General features: G+C 48.7%; 1 protein-coding gene across 1 annotated transcript; it reads left to right on the plus strand.

Annotated features, from left to right (window-relative positions):
* The first annotated feature begins 79 nt into the window (after window positions 1–79).
* LDLRAP1 (low density lipoprotein receptor adaptor protein 1) lies at window positions 80–15,681 on the plus strand. The gene is made up of 9 exons (XM_042834030.1): window positions 80–185; window positions 911–1,053; window positions 2,614–2,726; window positions 5,403–5,517; window positions 8,446–8,518; window positions 8,915–8,998; window positions 10,305–10,435; window positions 12,314–12,348; window positions 13,686–15,681. The coding sequence occupies exons 1-9, from the start codon at window positions 101–103 to the stop codon at window positions 13,828–13,830; spliced, it is 924 nt and encodes a 307-aa protein (XP_042689964.1). The 5' UTR covers window positions 80–100; the 3' UTR covers window positions 13,831–15,681.
* Window positions 15,682–17,302: the final 1,621 nt, after the last annotated feature.

Here is a 17,302-nt window from a genome sequence, read left to right on the forward strand (position 1 = left end):
CGTAACGTCACGCCGCCGCGCTGTGACGCCCCCCCTCCCCCTCAAGCCCCGCCCCCGGACGCGCGGAGTGCAACGAAAGTTGCCGAAGTGGCGCGGCGGGATGGACGCGCTGCGCTCTGCGGGACGCGCTTTGCTGCGCAGCCCCAGCGTCACCAAACCGCCCTGGGCCGGCGGCCGCCACCAGAGTGAGAGCCGCCCCGCGCCCTCCCTTCGCCTTCCTTCCCTTCCCTTCCCCATCTTCGCTCCCGCACCGCAGCCCGCGGGGTTCGGGCCCGGTTCTGCTCCCGGCTCGTGGGGGGCGGGGGGGAGGGGGATCGGCGCTTTGGGTACGAGGCGCCGCCCGGCTCGGGCTGTTCTGCGGGCTGTGAGGATCGGCGCTGTAAGGAGCGCCCTATGGGAAGGCGCCTAGACGAACTTCCTGGCTCTTCCCATCCCTGCTCCTGTTTGTAAGGATTCCGGGCCGGCGGCTGCGCGAGGTGAGGCGGATCGCCCTCCCGAGCTGTGCCGTGCGGCCGCCCGCAGAGTCGGGCTGCAGAGCACCTGAGCTGCAGGGATCTGGATTCGCTCACCGCTGCTGCCCGCCGGCCGCGGGGTGCTGCATCACAGCTCGCGTGTGCGTTGTTTGCGGGGCGGCACCTGTCCGTCTTCGCACGCTGCCTGCGGTGCAGCCTGTGCGTGTGCATCCAGCCTGGCGGCTCCTGTCTGCAGCCCTGTGGTTCCCACGCTGCTCTCCTTGGTTCCTCCCCTGCCTGAGTTACCCCTGGCTGCAGGCGGTGCCAGGACAGGTCTGTCACACTCCACCAGCACCTGGTGAAATCCGAGTTGCAGCCGGCCAGCAAAATGCAGCGCCCACCCAGCAAGCTTTTCTTGTGTGTTTGGGACCCTAAGGTCCTCTTTCTTGCCTCATCAGAGCTCCCGGAGAACTGGACCGACACCCGAGAGACGCTGCTGGAAGGGGTGCTGTTCAGCCTCAAGTACCTGGGCATGACGTTGGTGGAGCAGCCGAAGGGTGAGGAGCTCTCAGCAGCTGCTGTCAAAAGGATTGTTGCCACTGTGAGTATCTGCAGATGCAGAACTTTGCAGAACAGGCCCACGTCACCTTCTGTCACTTGGGGATGATTTTAAAAGCTGCAAATCTGGAGGCAAAGCGCTCTGTCTGCAGACTTGGGAGCGTCAGGGCTGCAAATTGCACCCGTCGAGGTGAGCAGGGCCTCTCCGCAGCATCTGGCACAGCAGGTAGAAATGCAGGGCAGCACTGGGAAGCCTTTCAGGCCAGCTCTGGTCTGTGGGGGGTTGTGCTGCAGAAAGCTGTTTGTGTGTCTGGGTTCTGGTGCTGCTTGATAAGCTTGGCTGACCCTGGATGTGGAAGAAAGCTGTGACCTGGGAACATCAGGCTCTCTTCATGGAAGACAGAGGCAGTGTTGAGTGCTGCCAGCACGTGACCAAGCTCTGGGCCTGTGCCTGGTATGCATTTTTGAGTTTTCTTTCCCAGGATTTGGAGACCTAAGAGGGAGAAGAGAGCAGCACAGTTTGCTGCAATTCTCAGACAGTACAGCCACCCATCCTGCTTTAATCTCTGGTGCAAGAGGGACTGATTTGCAGCTGTCCTGTAATAGAGCCTCTCCAGTGCCCCTGCTCACTGGGCTGTCCAAGTAAAAATAATGCTTCTTTAATCCATTATAAAACTGAATGAGTCAGAGACACAATTGTGCTGCGAACTGCCATAAGACACAATAGAGTGGTGAACTGTGCTGGGTAATGACGGATCCTTTCCTGATTTATGCTGAGCTGTAAGGGAGGGGAATGCTCACGTGAAATGGGAGATGCTGGCAGAGCCCTTGACATCCACTCTGAGAGTGAGAATGGAGGCTTTAAATAAATCCCCCGGGGCTGAGCCCATCCCTGGAGGCAGGACTCGCCATCTGGCACTGCTCTGGTGACCTCACATTGGTTCTGGTCTTTGGGCAGCAATGAGTTGGATATTTTTTTTTTTGGAGAGAATCAGCAATAAGCTGTGTGCAGCCTAACTCCTGAAAGCAGAAGAGTAGTAAATAAAAGAAGGTGGCACTTGAATCATTATATTTTAAGCTAGCATCCTGTTCTTGGTGCAGAGGATGCTTTGCTGCTTGAACAGGATGTGGCAGTGCATCTCAGAGCTGGCTGCCTGCAGTCCCACATCCTGCAGGGCTGCCCTGCTGTCAGCACAGCTCCCACAAGGGCTGGTACCCTCCTGATTCCCTGAGTTTGCACAGTTGCCTCCGTGGCTCTGGAGTTGTCCCTAGAGGGAAAACTCCCACAGGTTCCACCAAACACTCACAGCTTTGCATAGCTTGGCCAGAGCAGCTGTGGTTTTGTGCTAATGATGTCCTTGTGGAGGGGCTGGACTGGTTCCTCCCCACTGTATGGAGTAAACATCCTTGTCTCACTAAGCATAAATTGCTGCAGAAGGGAAGGAAGCATTTTAACAAGTGCCTTATCATACCTGGCTGCAGTGCTACTGGCTGCTAGTAGCATCTCTTGTCTGTTTAGAGTGGCTGATGGGTTGTGCTGGTAGAGCTTTGGATGTCTCTGCTTAAAGCCTGTAATTTTCCCCTCCCTCTATTCCTTCCAAAGGCAAAAGCAAGTGGAAAGAAACTGCAGAAAGTTACGCTGAAAGTCTCGCCCAGAGGGATCGTGCTAAATGACAGTGGAACTAACGAGCTGATTGAGAACGTCTCCATATACAGGTGTGTTGTGGGACACCCTGCCCTCAGCCCTCCTCTCTGCTTGTGCCCAGAGCGAGGAGCCACTCTGTGCTGGCATCTGAGCTCTGACCTCCACTCAGGCCTGAGCTGACATCTCTGTGGCCATCACATCCTAAAGCAAAGCAACGTGTTGCTGAATTTAAGACAAACAGATGTCTCCTGTGCTAAGTGTGTCCAGCAGTGGGGTAAGGAGAGATGTGATGATCCCAAATGTTTTGGGTGGCTGTGCTGCTGATTGTAATAAGCATCCCGTGGCCACGTGTGGCATTGTTGAAGAAATGCTGAAGCAGGTAAGGGCAGGCGGTGGATATGAGGATGGTCAGAGCATTGCTGAACAGATGAGGATGCAAGCTCTGGGGCTGGCTGCTGCACGCCCTGCTTTTTGCCTCTAATGTTGACATCACTCTGACAAAGAGCAGGGCTTAGGCAGCTGCTGAGACCTAATACCAGTGTGGGAGGGGAGGGTGAGACTGGATTATCCCATATTCAATCCTGGATTTTGTAAGTATATTTTCAAAGAGTACGTGGTTGGAGTCAGATGCAGGTTTGGAGGAGCGGAGCTAAGTTCAGATCTGTCCATTTCCATCACCTCTATCCATTCTCCTTTCACTCTTCCCACACTCCACTTTCTGTCCTTCACGTGCTTTGCCACTTTGCTAAATGTGACAAGGGGAGCTCGAGGCTGGGGCACTCTCTAGCAGGACTATTAACCTACTTGCTTACTAAGCATCAACTACAGTTACCTCCCTCAGAGACAAAACTGCTGCTAAAGAGTGGAGCTGAGTGAAGCAGCCCTGAGCGTGATCGCACCAAAACCAGTATTGCTGCATGGTGTAAAACCTCATGTGAGCAGAGCTGTGGGCCTCAAATGTTCAGAAGCTGCCTTAAATTCTGCTCAGACACTTTCACAGCCAGCAATAAAGCTGTTCCTCCCCATCAGTGCTTCTTAATGAGCATCCCTTTGATTCAGTTGGCTGAAGTTGATGTGGGGACTGATGTTGCTTCCCAGAGCTGCTGGCAGGAAGGAGTGATAGCTGGGATCTGTGTACATGGGGGCCATTCCCTTACACTCCCTTAGTACCTTTTCCAGGGAGATCCTCTATACCTCCACTGTCTTCTGTTTGGCAGTTTTACTTACCAGGGAGGTGCTGGGTCTGAGCACCCCAGGTCGGAGGCTTGGGCAGGCAGCAGGACAAGGTGGCAGCAGCCAGAACTCAGCATCTGTCACTGGGTGTGCTGCTGCAAAAGGCCTTGTGGTTATAACTGGCTCACTCCAGAAATGAGTGTGAGTTCTGTTTTCCCTGAAAATTAATGTCTGTCATATAGAGAGCTGAACGCTGAGGTTTGCAGGAAAACAGCCAGCTGTCTGTGCAGGTGATCTTTCACAGCTTGTGTCCCAGTTATTAAAACAGTGGAGATGTTTCTTTGGGGACAAGTGGGAGAAAGGAGTAAACTTCCAAGTGCCTCTAATCCAGAGCACAGCTCAGCTCTATTCGACACAGCGCAGGTTGTTGAGCAGAGATGTTCTCATGTATAGTGAGAAACTAATGCAATGTGAAGAAATACAGAATGTGTCTTTTCAAGTCTCAGAATCTGCTGGGAACTTGAATGTTCCAGACCCTTCCCTGCAAAGCCTTTGGGGCAGTAAAAATATGAGCTGAAAAGGCAACGCTGGGTAATAGGAGAACTTTGGTGAAAGTGTTCTATTTATTTGTTGACTTTTCTCTCTCCAGTATTACCTGCTAGATCTCATGCATGCCCAGGGAAGAGGCTTTGCTTGTTGCTAGCACCTGCCTCCTTGCTCTAAATGTCCAGGGCTGCTCCAGCCAGTGCTTACTGCCTTCAGACAAAGTGCTTGGTCCCGCAGCACCTGGTCCAGAAGGTCTCTGGGAGATGGCAGTGGCTGGTGACAAGGGACGTGCTGCCCTGCAGAAGGGAGCTGAGCTCTTGGTCACAACAAGATCTCCCTGAACTGCTCAGCCTGTTGCTCTTTCAGAGCCTTGTTGAATGTTCTGGAATAAGCCCTGCTGGGGGACTGGGAGGGATGCAGCTGTCCCAGGGATGTTCCCACAAGGGATGCTGAGCCTCCATTGGTCAGGGCTCATCTGCTGTCAGGGCTCTTGGAGCATCCCACGCATCTGCTGCTATAGGTCTCAGAGCCTGAATGTCAGCCTTTCTGACAGCTCCTGCTTCAAGTTTCCTCCCCTGATTCAAGAAAGCACATGGGAACTTCAAGAACAAGTCCTTTTCTCTCTTTGTAAGCTTGTTCTCCAAGGAAAAATTTCCAGAGTCTCTGAAGGCAGAGCATTTGTTAGGGGCAGTCCCAGACTGCTACACCGCGGAGTCTTTACTTGCCTTCTTGAACCTATCCTTTTCTGGCAAGGTGAAATGTTTTCTGTTCTCTCCTACCTCCCTGCAACATGCACAGTTTGTGCTGTGCTGTGGCTGGCTGCAGAGTGGCCAGCAGTCACACTGAGCATCTCTAGCAGTTAAACCAGTGGCATTAACTCCTCTGATGCCTCAAAGCTGAGTAATGCTCCTGTGCTCCCTCTGCCTTCCCTGCTTGGCCGTGCTGCTTGCAGACCTGGTGCAGGAGCAGGTTTGTGGAGGGGTTGCTTGATCTGTGCCCCAGACAAGACGTTTCGTTCTGTCTTTCAGGATATCCTACTGCACGGCAGACAAGATCCACGATAAAGTGTTTGCCTACATTGCCCAGAACCAGCTCAATGAGAACCTGGAGTGCCATGCCTTCCTTTGTACCAAACGGAAAATGGTCAGTTCAGAGGAAGAAATGGGGATGTGGCTTTAGGAGGAAGAAGCAGAGGGGCTGCCTCAGTGCTGCGATAGCAGCTTTGCGCATAGTTGTAGAGAAAGAGGGTTCTTCCTCATCTGAAGACCATGGCAGGGCACCTGTCCGGGTGCTGCCATGCCCTGGTGCAGTGCTACCACCTGTTTGCAGGCAGTTAACAGCTGCCCAGGGACAAGCAGTTGGTCTCCAGAGGGACCCAGCACTGCCATGGGGCAGACGCAGGGAGGATGGAGGCAGAATTTGAGGCTGGAGTCAGCTGGTCTCCTACAGAAAGGAAAAGCCCTTCTGGCCCCAGGATCTGGGGCTGGGTGAAAGCAATTGACCCAAAATCCTCCTGCCTTGCTGCAGTCCCAGGTTCTGGGATTCTTTTCCCTTCTTAGTGGCTACTTCCCAGAGCTGCTGGAGTCTGGCTGTGCTGTGGAGAGGCAGGTGAGGAAGTCTCCAGGAAGGCTGGTAGCCTGGGGCTGTCTTGGTGATGGGAGGCATTTAGCCAGTGGCACTAAGCTTACCATGCTATTTTCTTTGGTGTTTTTTTGTTTGTTTGTTTTCCTCACTGTTTATCAAAACTCCCCATCCATTTCCTGGTAACATCTTTGCAGTCAGTTGTGTCCTTCCTGTAAGAATGCATTAGAATATGCAGTGCACTGCATGCCAGGAATCATAGAATGGTTGGGTTGGACGGGACCTCAAGGATCATCTAGTTCCTATCTCCCTGCAGTGCCAACTGCTAGATGAAGCACCAGATAGGATTGCCCAGGAAATGAGGGTTTGAAGGAGATACCAGTGTCTGGTTCTTGCTTTGAACCCGCTTCTGGGATTTTTTCCTGCTGATTCAATGCATCTTGAGGAGGGAAGGCTCTCAGTTGGGCAGTGATCCAGCATTTTGCAAGCTAGCAGGGGAGAGAAGTGGGTCACTGGGCACTGTCTCTACATAGTGACAAGGGGAAAGCCCTCAGGGATCTCAAGTAGAGCAAGATCTGGGTCTGGCAATAAATGGCAGAGGAGGGATAGGTCGGACCCAGCAATCCTTCCTCTGCAGGGACCTGTTGGGCCTGAGCAAAGAGCCTAGATCTGCTTCCTTCCTAGCAGGGAGGCAACATCCCAAGAGGCTGCAGGAGCTGTTCCTCTTGGTGCAATCCTGAGTAGCAATCCTTGGGACCTTGTGAGCATCTGTCTCAGGCAAGCCAGTGACACCACTCGTGCCCAGTTTGTTCCTTCTGTAAGGAGGCAGTAATGGAAGCTACAAGTTGTATCTCCCATCTGTGGCATGTGCTCCTGTCCTTGTGTGGTGAAGATAAACCTTGCTCTGCAAATTGAAATTTAACTCTCCAGTTGTAAGGGAATTACCTTGGTGATACATCAGCTGAGTACATCTCCTTCCAAAATGAATTTCTCCTAGATCTTTTCAAGCGAAAACTAGAAATACTTTTCTTCTTTGTCTATAAAATGCATGAATGTCATGCTGGTAAGGTGCTGTCCTGCTCCTCCTAGACCAGAAACTGTCCCTTCCCCAGGGCAGGGTCCCTGAACATATGCATTGCTAACAGTCAACAGCATATAATTAGTCTGTATTTTTAGTTCATGAGTAATTCTCAACAGTAGCTGGGTCTATTAAACTGGATTCAGATGTGACAGCTTAAATTGTAAACAGCTGTGAGGAGTTTCATACTTAATTACCATATTTACGTTTTTACCATAAAACATTTGCACTTTGATGAAAGATGTAAATAGCTCTGACATTCAGATGAGCTCTCCTGTCTTGCGAGGCTTAAGTGGCACAGATAGGTTTGCTGTGACTCTTCTCTTTCTCCCATCCTGGAGCACGTGGCTTTTGGGAGGAATTTGTTCTTCAGTGCTCCCCCCAAACCACAGGGGGCTGGAGGTTACACTCCAGGATCTGAGTTTAAGTTGTACCTTCATAAACTCGTACAGCATTCCAGCCTTGCTGTGTTACTTGCTATCTCCTTGCACTTTAAGCTGCCAGTGAGATCTGCCTTCTCCTAATGAAACTGGCAATTATGTCACTATTTATATATCTCAAGCAACTTGGGTTATTTAAGGTATGCTTGGTTGCTGTTTTTTTTTTTTTTTTTCTTAATGCTGCTCAAGTTCCCATCTGGGGGAGGAATGAAGGGACTGAAGGTGAAGGTATCCTGCTGCAGCCCTGGCTGTGTGTGTGTCCAGCTCAAGGCTGTTCCAAAGCAAACCTGAATTACTGCTTTAAGCCTGTAAGGCCCCAGCTTAGCTTGGGGAAAGGGAAAGACCTCACAGGTCTCCTGCTTCTCAGACTGCTTCCTGTCCAGCAGCATTTTGCCTTTTGCCTGCTGCTCTCAGAGCGTTCTCATGCATGTGGTCTTGCACAGTGCTGAGGTGGGATGGGTGGACATCCTTCCCTGGCTCTGGCACGTTCTATGACAGCAGTGTGGTCCAGGCTGTTTGGGTGCTGAGTCCCTTGGCAGTGTTGGTTGCTCTGGTGGGTGATGCTCTGCAGTGGGTGTTGCACAGCCTGGCCCTGCAGCAGGGAGCCATGAGCACAAGCCTGCAGCCGTGCAGCGGTTGTGTTTGTTGAAAGTGTGTTCAGGTGTGGGGTGCATGAAGAGCTGCGTGCCCTGTGGTTGGGAGGGGCGCTTCTCTCCCTCCTTGTCAGCTCGATGCCTCTGACAGCCATCTCCCTGCCTCCTCCATCTTCCTGTTACAGCTAAAGATGTGTCTACAATGGGCCCCGTGTCCTACATAGAGCCAAGTCGCTGTTTCCATCAATATTTTGTCACCCCTCCACAGCCAGGCAGTGGGAAAGTGCACGGAGCAGAGGACTGGTTGGATCCATGTTAAGGTCAATCTGCAAAGCAAAACCCCATCTACTAACGTGCTGCTTAACCACTCTCATTTCAGGCCCAGGCAGTCACCCTCACTGTAGCTCAGGCATTCAAAATAGCATTTGAGTTCTGGCAAGCCTCCAAGGAAGGTGAGTTTTATTCCTTCTTTATTCCACATGAAAATTCAAGGAATGACTTTGAGTTTTTCTAGCTCCAAATTTCCAGGCTGCTGTTAAGGTTGGTCAAATCTTTGGAATGATTTAAGACATCATCCAGGTTTCTCTAGACAGCCTTGTAAATCAGACTGAATTTTGGCTGTGCTCCTTTCTTGCAAGTGGGGTTTGGAGAGCTGAGTGCTTCTCTGTGGTACCTCACAGCCCTACCGCTGTCGATATTTTTGCTTTTACCTTCCAGCAGATTATAAAACACACTCAGACCTGGGCTGCTTTGGGCAGAGGAGACCTGGTGGCCAGTCATAGCTCTCCTTGCAAAAGGCATGTGGGACAGTGCTCTGCAGGCAGTGATGGCGTCTCCTTCTTTTGCAGAGAAGGAGAAACGAGAAAGATCCATCTTGGAAGGAGAAGGGGTGAGCAGCTCAAACCCAGCTGCCCCTGCTTGCTCTGATGCATGTAAGTCACCAACAGCAAAGGTTTTCTTCAGCCTTGGGGATGGGAAGCAGCCTAATGTCTGGGGGGTTTTTCCCTGGACGGGCATTTTCCTAGGAGGGCTTTGATCAGTAAGAAGCAAACTCTTTGGTTGTAGCAGAGCTGTTGCCCTGGACTCAGTGTCTGCCTGTCAGATCTTTATATCTTCCCTTTAAATATCTCTTACGTCCCTTTATACGCAGCTGTTGTCACCCCAAATCTGTTTACTTCTGCCTGAGGCAAATTGGCTGTAATGTCTTTGCAAACTTTGCATGGATCCTCACATCCTAAGTTTAATTTGGGTTTTGTGTTGGACCTGAAGGACTTGCTTTTCTGTTGGCTGCGTGAAAATAAAATAAATGGTAAAAGCTCTCACAGTTCACTGTCTGGCCATGGGTCCTCTGAAATGCTAGATGGATAGCCAGGGAGAAATGGGACAAAAGGCTAATCTCCCTTCTGTGCTGGCCGTGGAGATAAGAGGATTTGACACAGAGGAAAATAGCATTAAACTGGGCTTAATCCCAGACTGGCGCATCTCATTCTTTCATATGAAGGCCCAGGACTGGAGGAATCTGTCACAAATAGTGGAGATCAGAACAAATGAGGTCCAAGGCTGCAAGTGGTATAGAAATGGGCTCTCTTGTCTGCCTGGCCACATGCTGATGCTTTGCAGCTGGGGCATTTCTGCATCTGCCTGTATCACCAGGTTATGGGGGATGATTGAAGGCTTCTCTGAGAGAACATAGCCTATGGTGTACCAGCAACCATCAGGCTATGAACTGCTCTTCACCCAATGCAGGATTTCCCCTTCGTCCTATGGAGCACAGATGCCTCTTTGCAGGATGCTGAATTGAAGCTGTGGGCTGAGCTGAGGATGTCGCCCAGGTTCCCACCCTGTGGTTGCTGTTCCCAGCCCAGCCCTGGGCTATGAAGCTTTGGGGTGGGATGTCTCAGCTTTGCCAGAGTCTGATCCTTACCCGTTTTGAATGTAAGCACAGACCCAGGAGCCTTCCCTGATGGCTGATGGAGGGACAAGCTGGCTGACTCCTCTGCATCACTGCTCAGGGGTCTTGGGTGCCTGATAAGAGCATCTTGAATTGTGTGGGTGGAAACCACAGCCTTAACCAGTATGAATGCTGCTCCTCCACACTAAAATTCAGGGCTGTGCTGAAAGGAATTCACTGCCTCCCCTGACTTCTCCCCTCAGGGGAAAGCAATTGCTGCAAAAAAGGCTTGGTTTTGTATTAATTTTTTTCTCTCCTGCCTCATTCCCTCTCTTCTGTGTTTGCAGCTGCAGCCACAGGGAACTTGCTGGATTTAGAAGATCCTGCCAAATTGCTCCTTACCAGCAGCGAAAACCCCACACATTTAGATAACAGCATGTTTGGGCCCAGCTCCTCTGTAAATAACAACGTGGTGTGGGTAAGTTTGCCCAGGGCACCACAGAATCTGCTGAGCTGGCAGGGAGTGATGCTGCCTCAATCCTTGTGTGCTCCAAGTCCTCTTTTGGTGCTCTCTCTTGGACAAGACCCTCTGGGAGCTCTTGGGCAGCTGAGCTGTTTATTAAGGATCTCAGACTTGCCCAAGCAAGCTGGGGTTTGGTGTCCTACTAGAAATGATCGCTTTGTGTGTGAGTACTTAGAGCCCTTTTTAGGATCGGTAAATAAATTAAAGCAATTGAAAGCCACTGTGAAAAAATGCTACTGTCAGGTAACTGAATATTGCTTACTCTTGCATAGTGCTTCTCAATGGTTTGTCACTTAAATGAGAGACTGCCTAACTATCCTATCCAGGAGAAAGATCCACTATGTTGATGCTTTTATTTACTGTTCACTAAAACCAGGTTGTGTTAATGTTTGTTATTACTCTTAGTTCTCCCTTGTTCTTGTTTGTAACTCTGTCTTGCTTTGTGAACATGGATGGCTTCTCTAAAATGTCCAGAGCCATCTGGCCCAGCTGCTTCATGGACCAGTAATAGAAAAGTAAGCATCTAGGTGATGTATCTGGCTGTGCATCCATGGGGGAGTTTCTTGCACACCAAAATGCTACATCACCAACAGGGCAGGAGCTGATCTTGGAACCCCCACCATCCCCAGTTTGTGACCTGAGCCCTGCCATGTTTTCTCTCTGGAAACACAGTTAATATTTGGGACAGTTGAATGATAATGGCCTTTGCATGGCGCCTGTTTTTTGAGTCTGCCAGGTCTGAGCCTGAGGCTTTTCAGGTTAAACCTGAAGATCAGTTCCAAAGCCTGCAGGCTTATCAGCAGTCTCTGATCCTCCCTTCTGGTAGAGTTCACGTATTTTACTTGTTACATCATCTGCCAATGCATCATACAATTTTGGTCATAGTCAAGCCTGTCCGTAGCAAAGCCCTCTCAGAGGGCTATCTTCCTGCACAGGAAACCTTTCTCCCCTCATCAATTCAAATGCTTTCCCTGGGAACCCTTCAAAGAGCAGATCAGAGAAAAAGGGATCATAGAGTTGCTTTCAAACAACACAGGTCCAGCCCTTTGCTGGCACACTGTTGCTTTCCAAATTCTTGATCCAGAAAAGCCCTAGGGAGTGCCCAAAACATCTTGCTGAGCTCTGTCCAGGTTCATCCTCCTGGCAAAAACCTACAGCATGTGCCAGTTGCACGGCAGGAGCTGAGAGCCGTGGCTCCCTTTGCTCAGTGCTAAGTTGCTGCCTATCAGCTTTGCCCAAAATGTTTTTCTGCATAAAGAGCAGACGGATGCTTTCAGCCAAAACAATATCTTCTGCTTTGCATTGAAAGCAGAGCGGGCTGGGGTTGGTGGAGGACTCAGCATGCAGATGCTTTGGAACCAGCTCTTAACTTGGAGCATGGTGGCAGTTTCCAAGGAAGGAGCTGGGGGGCACTGGCTTCTTGAGAGGGGTCTGGCTGACCCAGATGGGAATCTGTTTCATCTTACAGGCCAGATCCAGCATCTACAGGCAGTGAGGTAGAATTAGTCTGGTCTGGAGACAGTAGGAAAGGTCCAATCCCCTCCTCTGTCCCACAGCTGCAAGGGGAGTGCAGCATCCTCAGCCTGTCCTGAGATCTGCTCGGAGCAAGCCTGGGCCACCCAGAATTGCATCTTTTATGCCATGGCTTGTGTGGAGAGTGAGATAAAGCCTGCTTAAGGAGGCAAATTGCTGATAGGAGTGTCGCTTTGGGTGCTCAGAGGTCCATATATACGTTTTTGTCTGCTGTGCTGAAGTGTGGAGCCAGATCTCTAAATACACTTTTGTGCATTCCCTTAGCAACTACTTCTCTCTCTTTTTATCTCTTTGAAAAAGGAAATGGATGATGATCTCGACGAGGCATTTTCAAGGTAATTCTAATAACACCCTTTACAAGTTCACACCACTGGGGACTAGCCCAGGGGGGCCTGTGATTTTTAATAATGCTTCTAATCTAATCAGCTGTCATGATCTGACCTAGGCAGCAGCCCCATCAGTACCTCAGCTCTTAATTGAAAGATAGGCTTTGCAGCTGGCTGATAAGCCATATGTTTTGACAACCTTTTACGGATGGAGAGAGGCTGTGTATGATAGGAAATCTGATTCCCTGAGCAGCCAGCATGTCCACCCTTGTTTTTTCAGGGATGTTTGAAGCAGCTTGTTTCAAGCTGTTGTGATAGGTGTGGCAGTGCTGGTCCCAACTGCTGGTATGGGGATCTTTACTCTCCTCCCTCTGTGAGGTTTGGCCAAATCCTGGTACCTTGGTCTTATCTTTCCCCAAAGCAACAGCAAAATGCTGTAGGCAACGTGCTCCCTCCCTGACAAACTCCCTGACAGTTTGTTGCACTGGGTGCCTATTGCAGCTTGATCACATCAAGGCAACTCTAATGCACCAGTTTTGAATTGATGTACCTGAGCACACTCAGAGATTATGGCTAGAATGTCATGTGGCTTAGTTCACTTTCTAGTCCAAATTAAGATCTGCCCTTGAGGTGCACACTGAGCAATCCAGCAGTGTTTTCTTTCAGGTGAGTTATCCTGTATCCATGCCCTCATGCAAGCAGGCTTGTAGAGGGTGACAGGCACATGCCCAAGTGAAAAAACGACTTGCTTAGCCCTAAGGGAATGGAGCTTTCTGTCATGTTCAAGTTTTGGGAATGATTTACAACTTCCATTTCCATGGCAACCCCATCCCAAGACCTGTAAAGGGACTGCTTGGTGTTGATGTAATGTCATCAATTTTTCTCAGCTCAGTTCCTTGCTCTGCTTAACTAAAGTGTTGGTTGCAGTCTTTTGTTTTGCATTGCTGGGCGTGGAGCTGTCACATTACCCTTGGCCTTTGGGTAAGGCAGTATTTGAACTGAGTCACTGAGGCTGCTCCTTTGGTCAACGGAGATAAGATCCCAGTTAGTGATGCAGCCTCCAGGAAGAGCTCAGAGGAGGAAGAAGGCTCTGTTGTGTCACACTGTGAATGTATGGGATGTCCAGACTGCAAATTCCCTGGATTTTGGGTGATGTTAGGATAAAAAAGCAGAAAAACTGCAACAACAAACCTGAGAGAGCTGCAAATGCTGTCATCTCTCCCCTTGTTGAATTACTTCTTTCAGTTGGAGGACTTTGAAGTTTGGCTTTGGCATTACGGTTGCATCATCTGAGCTGTGACCTGCATGCGTTTGTGTTCTTACTTTTTCTTTTTCTCCCCTCCTAGACTGGCTCAGTCAAGAACAAACCCTTACGTTCTCGACACAGGACTGACGGCTCAAGACATCCAGAGTGCAGAAATGCTCTCATCTGTAGATTGGAATAAAATAGATTCAAGTACAGGCGAGAAAGATGACCTGTTCATGTTTTGAAGTCAAATTCATCTAACAGCTGACAATGGAATAACCACTACAAGTCTGTGGACTGACTAAATCGTGCTCTTCCAGGTGCTGTATACAAGGGATTCTTCTGAGGGGTCTTCACCAAGTCAGATGAAGTTACAGCACAGCTTAGACCAAAGTTTTAGAAATCTAACGTGGATTGTTTTTTTACCTTGCTTTTATCTAAACCATGAGATGCTCCTAAAGATATTTATTCCTAGCTGTTACAGTTTACATATATTACTGAAAGGTGTGTAGAGCATCTGCAGTATCAGGTGGCAATATGCCATCAGTAGTGCCTGTTCCTCCCTGACAAATACTATGCAACACCAAAGTTCCTGTGTATACACATTTCTAGACAAAGGTCCGCAGATGGAAATGCAGTTGAAAGCACAACTGTTAGTAAACCACTGATTCTTGAACAACACGACACCTGCCCAGGCTGAGGGGAGGAGAGTTGCAGCAGCTGCTAGCAGTGCTGAAAGAGGTAGCAGAGATCTTGCTTTTGTTATGAATGTCATCCTCTCAGTTGTCAATCACCCAGATGTGTTCTGGCTTTTTCTTTGCCAGCTTCTTAGGTGAATTGACACTTCTTATCCAAAGACTGTTTAAGTTTTGCACTTTAAGACTTGAGCTGAAAGTAATGGTCCAAAATAGCAAAGTAGGCAGTGCCTGTAACTTCTCTTCAGAAGCCCTTTACCTCCCCACCCCCCAAAAAGAAACCAACAGTGCTGCAGCTGTTTCAAAACTGATTGCTCACACGTATTGTTTCTGTTATGACTTGAAATACTAAGGCTCAGTTGCATGGTTGGTTTAAAAGCAAAAAAACAGCAGGCAGTAATAATCTGTTTTCCGAAAGTGCGTTGGAAGTTGCAGGTTGTGTAGCACAATAGATTTGTGTTCTTAGCTCTGCTAAGTGGATTGGGCTGTGCATGCCTTTTTACAGTTTCAGGAACGTTTGGCAGTTGCCTGCTCAATAGACTCAAAGGGAATTGGATTAGGAAGACCAATACCTGTATGTTTAATGAGCAGAAGGTGCCCCTGTCAGTGCTGCTCCAGTCCTTTTCCCCTGACAGCTGCATCTCCCGTGAGGCTGGGAAGCTGTCTTCATCTGCTCCTGGCATTCAAACAAAGTAATGGAGGTATAAAGCTTATGCCAATTAAAAGATTAAGTTTAATGATCCTAAATAGTCGTACTGACAGTTTGCAGTGTTTGTGGCCTTCTGTGAAGTATATTTAGCTGTTTTATAGATTTGTAACTCGGAACTTTGTTTTGAAACACTAATTCATTCCCCAGACAGCTCTTTGTAACTCCTAAGGCTGCTTGCAAACAAACAAACAAAAATCTTGGTCAGCTCTAAGAATTTCTTAGGAAACAGCTAAGTGACACTAACTTAGGTTTGATTATTTGCCACTTACCATGATAAGGTATTGATGACTTGTGAAGCCAACTCATCCCGTCTGTTCATGATTTTGCAGGATAAACAGGGAACACGTTCTGTGTTCAGAGCAGTCCTCAAATACTGCGCCCGTGACTTGATGCCATGTGCAGCATCAGGCTCTTGTGCTTGAAGTTTGCAGAGGGGCCTGGGCCCATTGCAGGAGCAGTGCTAAAAGAACAGAAGTGGGGGCAGGAAACACCTTGTGCTGAGTTCTGGGAGCACTCATCTCCCTAAGAAATCGTATTGCAGGAATGGACTGTGAGGCTTTCTCTGTACAATGATGTTCTTTTCTAGAGGTTTGAGGAGCATATGCTGATATACACAATGCTATATATGTATGTAGATATTTTTTAAGAAAAAAAAAAAGAATGTATGGAGAAAAATAAAAGTTCTACTTTTTTTTTTTTTTTTTGTTTTTTTTTTTTTTTTTTTTGAGTGTTTGTGCTGGTTTGACTTTTTACCACAGCTTTTTTCATGTGTAGAAAACTTTGTATTCCTGTCTGGTTGGGTTTTCTTTCTCGCTGGGTGCACAGCAGTAAGCAACTGGAAACAAGTGGACAGGAGGAGGTTGTTTGCAGGGCCATCTGTGCAGAGAAACGATGTCAGTGGTTCCACATAAAGCAGCATGTTTTGCTGCTGGATGCGGCTGCTCTTCCCCTTTGAAATGAGCTCTGGGTGATCCTGTCCACTTGGGGCTCTCAGCCACTCTGCAAGCTCCACATCTCCCAGGCTGTGCTTCTGGGGGTTGTTTCTCTTTCCAGCCATTGCTGTCAGGAGTTTCATCCCCAGCAAAAACTCCAGTCTCAAGCAGTGTGAAAGGAAAGCATCCCAGGATGAAGTTTTGTCACTGCCTGCAAGCACAGAAATGCCCTCTCCCTGCAAATCACAGGGGCAGCTTCTGGTGTGGCTGTTAATAATCCTATTGCTGGTCATGCCACTCCAGGCCCTTTTTGGTTTTTTTGCAGGGATGCTTTGCAGGAGCCATTTGACTTGCACCATTGTCTTTCCATATTCCTAACAGCCTCACCAGCCCCCCAACTTGCTTCTTCTCAGGTCTTGCCTCAAACAAAACCCTCTTTCTGTTTAACAGCGTGAATTTTAATGTGACATTTCAGCAGCAGGCCTGTCACTCGGCTGCTGCCTGCATTGCATGCTCATAGTGTGAGCCCCAGCCAGAGCAGTGCACGAAAAGAAGTGTAAAAGCATTAAACCTCAGATGTGGCAAATTTATCACTTCTGTGTACTGTCACAGCACGAGCATAAAACTTGACAGTAAAAAATAAAACAATTTTGTCGCTGGCGTTTTTTATTACTTTTCATATGCTGCTTTTTTTTGGTTGTTGTTAGTGGAAATTTAAATTATAATGGTATGCTTCACTTAAAAAAAAATATAAAAAAGTATCCATAGCAACAGGAACATCTAAATTATTGTAGGCTGATCACTTCTCTACTTGAGTCACATCACATGCCTTTCAAAGACAGTCCCAGAGGTGCAGGGTTTTAATTGATTTTCTTTTTTTTGTGGATTATTTGTTCAAATAAACAACTGTATGCACAGCACTTTCCCCATCGATATTCTCCTTACAGAAAGATCTAAACCTAATAATTGCCAGCATGCTTCATTACACAGAGAGTTGGGAATTCAGGCTTGCTCTTACAATCCTCACTTCGTGTGAGCTTTCTTTCAGCTGAGTTGGAGCCTTCTGGTTAAATCATGTAAAGCTGGAGGATTTGCATCAAGTTCAGCTGATGTTAATTCTGCCTGAAAGTGTTCAGGGAAAGTACAAGGGGAGGGGAAGGGCTCCTTAGTTTGCTCTGCTAGCAATCTGCCTGTTAGATTGCAACTGGAGTCGACCTCATCTGTGTTCTCTTCTTGTAGAATTCTTATTTGCTATCCCTGCAAAGTCACTCCACCAGAGCTGAGGTTTGAAAGCCCATCGGTGTGAAACTGCGCCCAGTCATTTTCTGGACACTGTCCCTTCACCTGAGTCTCCTTGATCACTTCTGACCCGAAGCAGCTC

The sequence above is a fragment of the Centrocercus urophasianus genome, unplaced genomic scaffold (genome assembly GCF_019232065.1).
Source record: "Centrocercus urophasianus isolate 14NV4802_14NV808 unplaced genomic scaffold, USGS_Curo_1.0 seq_43, whole genome shotgun sequence".
NCBI classification, from domain to species: domain Eukaryota; kingdom Metazoa; phylum Chordata; class Aves; order Galliformes; family Phasianidae; genus Centrocercus; species Centrocercus urophasianus.

Coding starts and splice junctions, on each gene's coding strand:
- LDLRAP1 (XM_042834030.1), top strand. CDS start 101: ATGGACGCGCTGCGCTCTGCGGGACGCGCTTTGCTGCGCAGCCCCAGC. Junction 186..910: donor GGCCGGCGGCCGCCACCAGA/GTGAGAGCCGCC, acceptor TTGCCTCATCAG/AGCTCCCGGAGAACTGGACC. Junction 12,349..13,685: donor CTCGACGAGGCATTTTCAAG/GTAATTCTAATA, acceptor CTCCCCTCCTAG/ACTGGCTCAGTCAAGAACAA.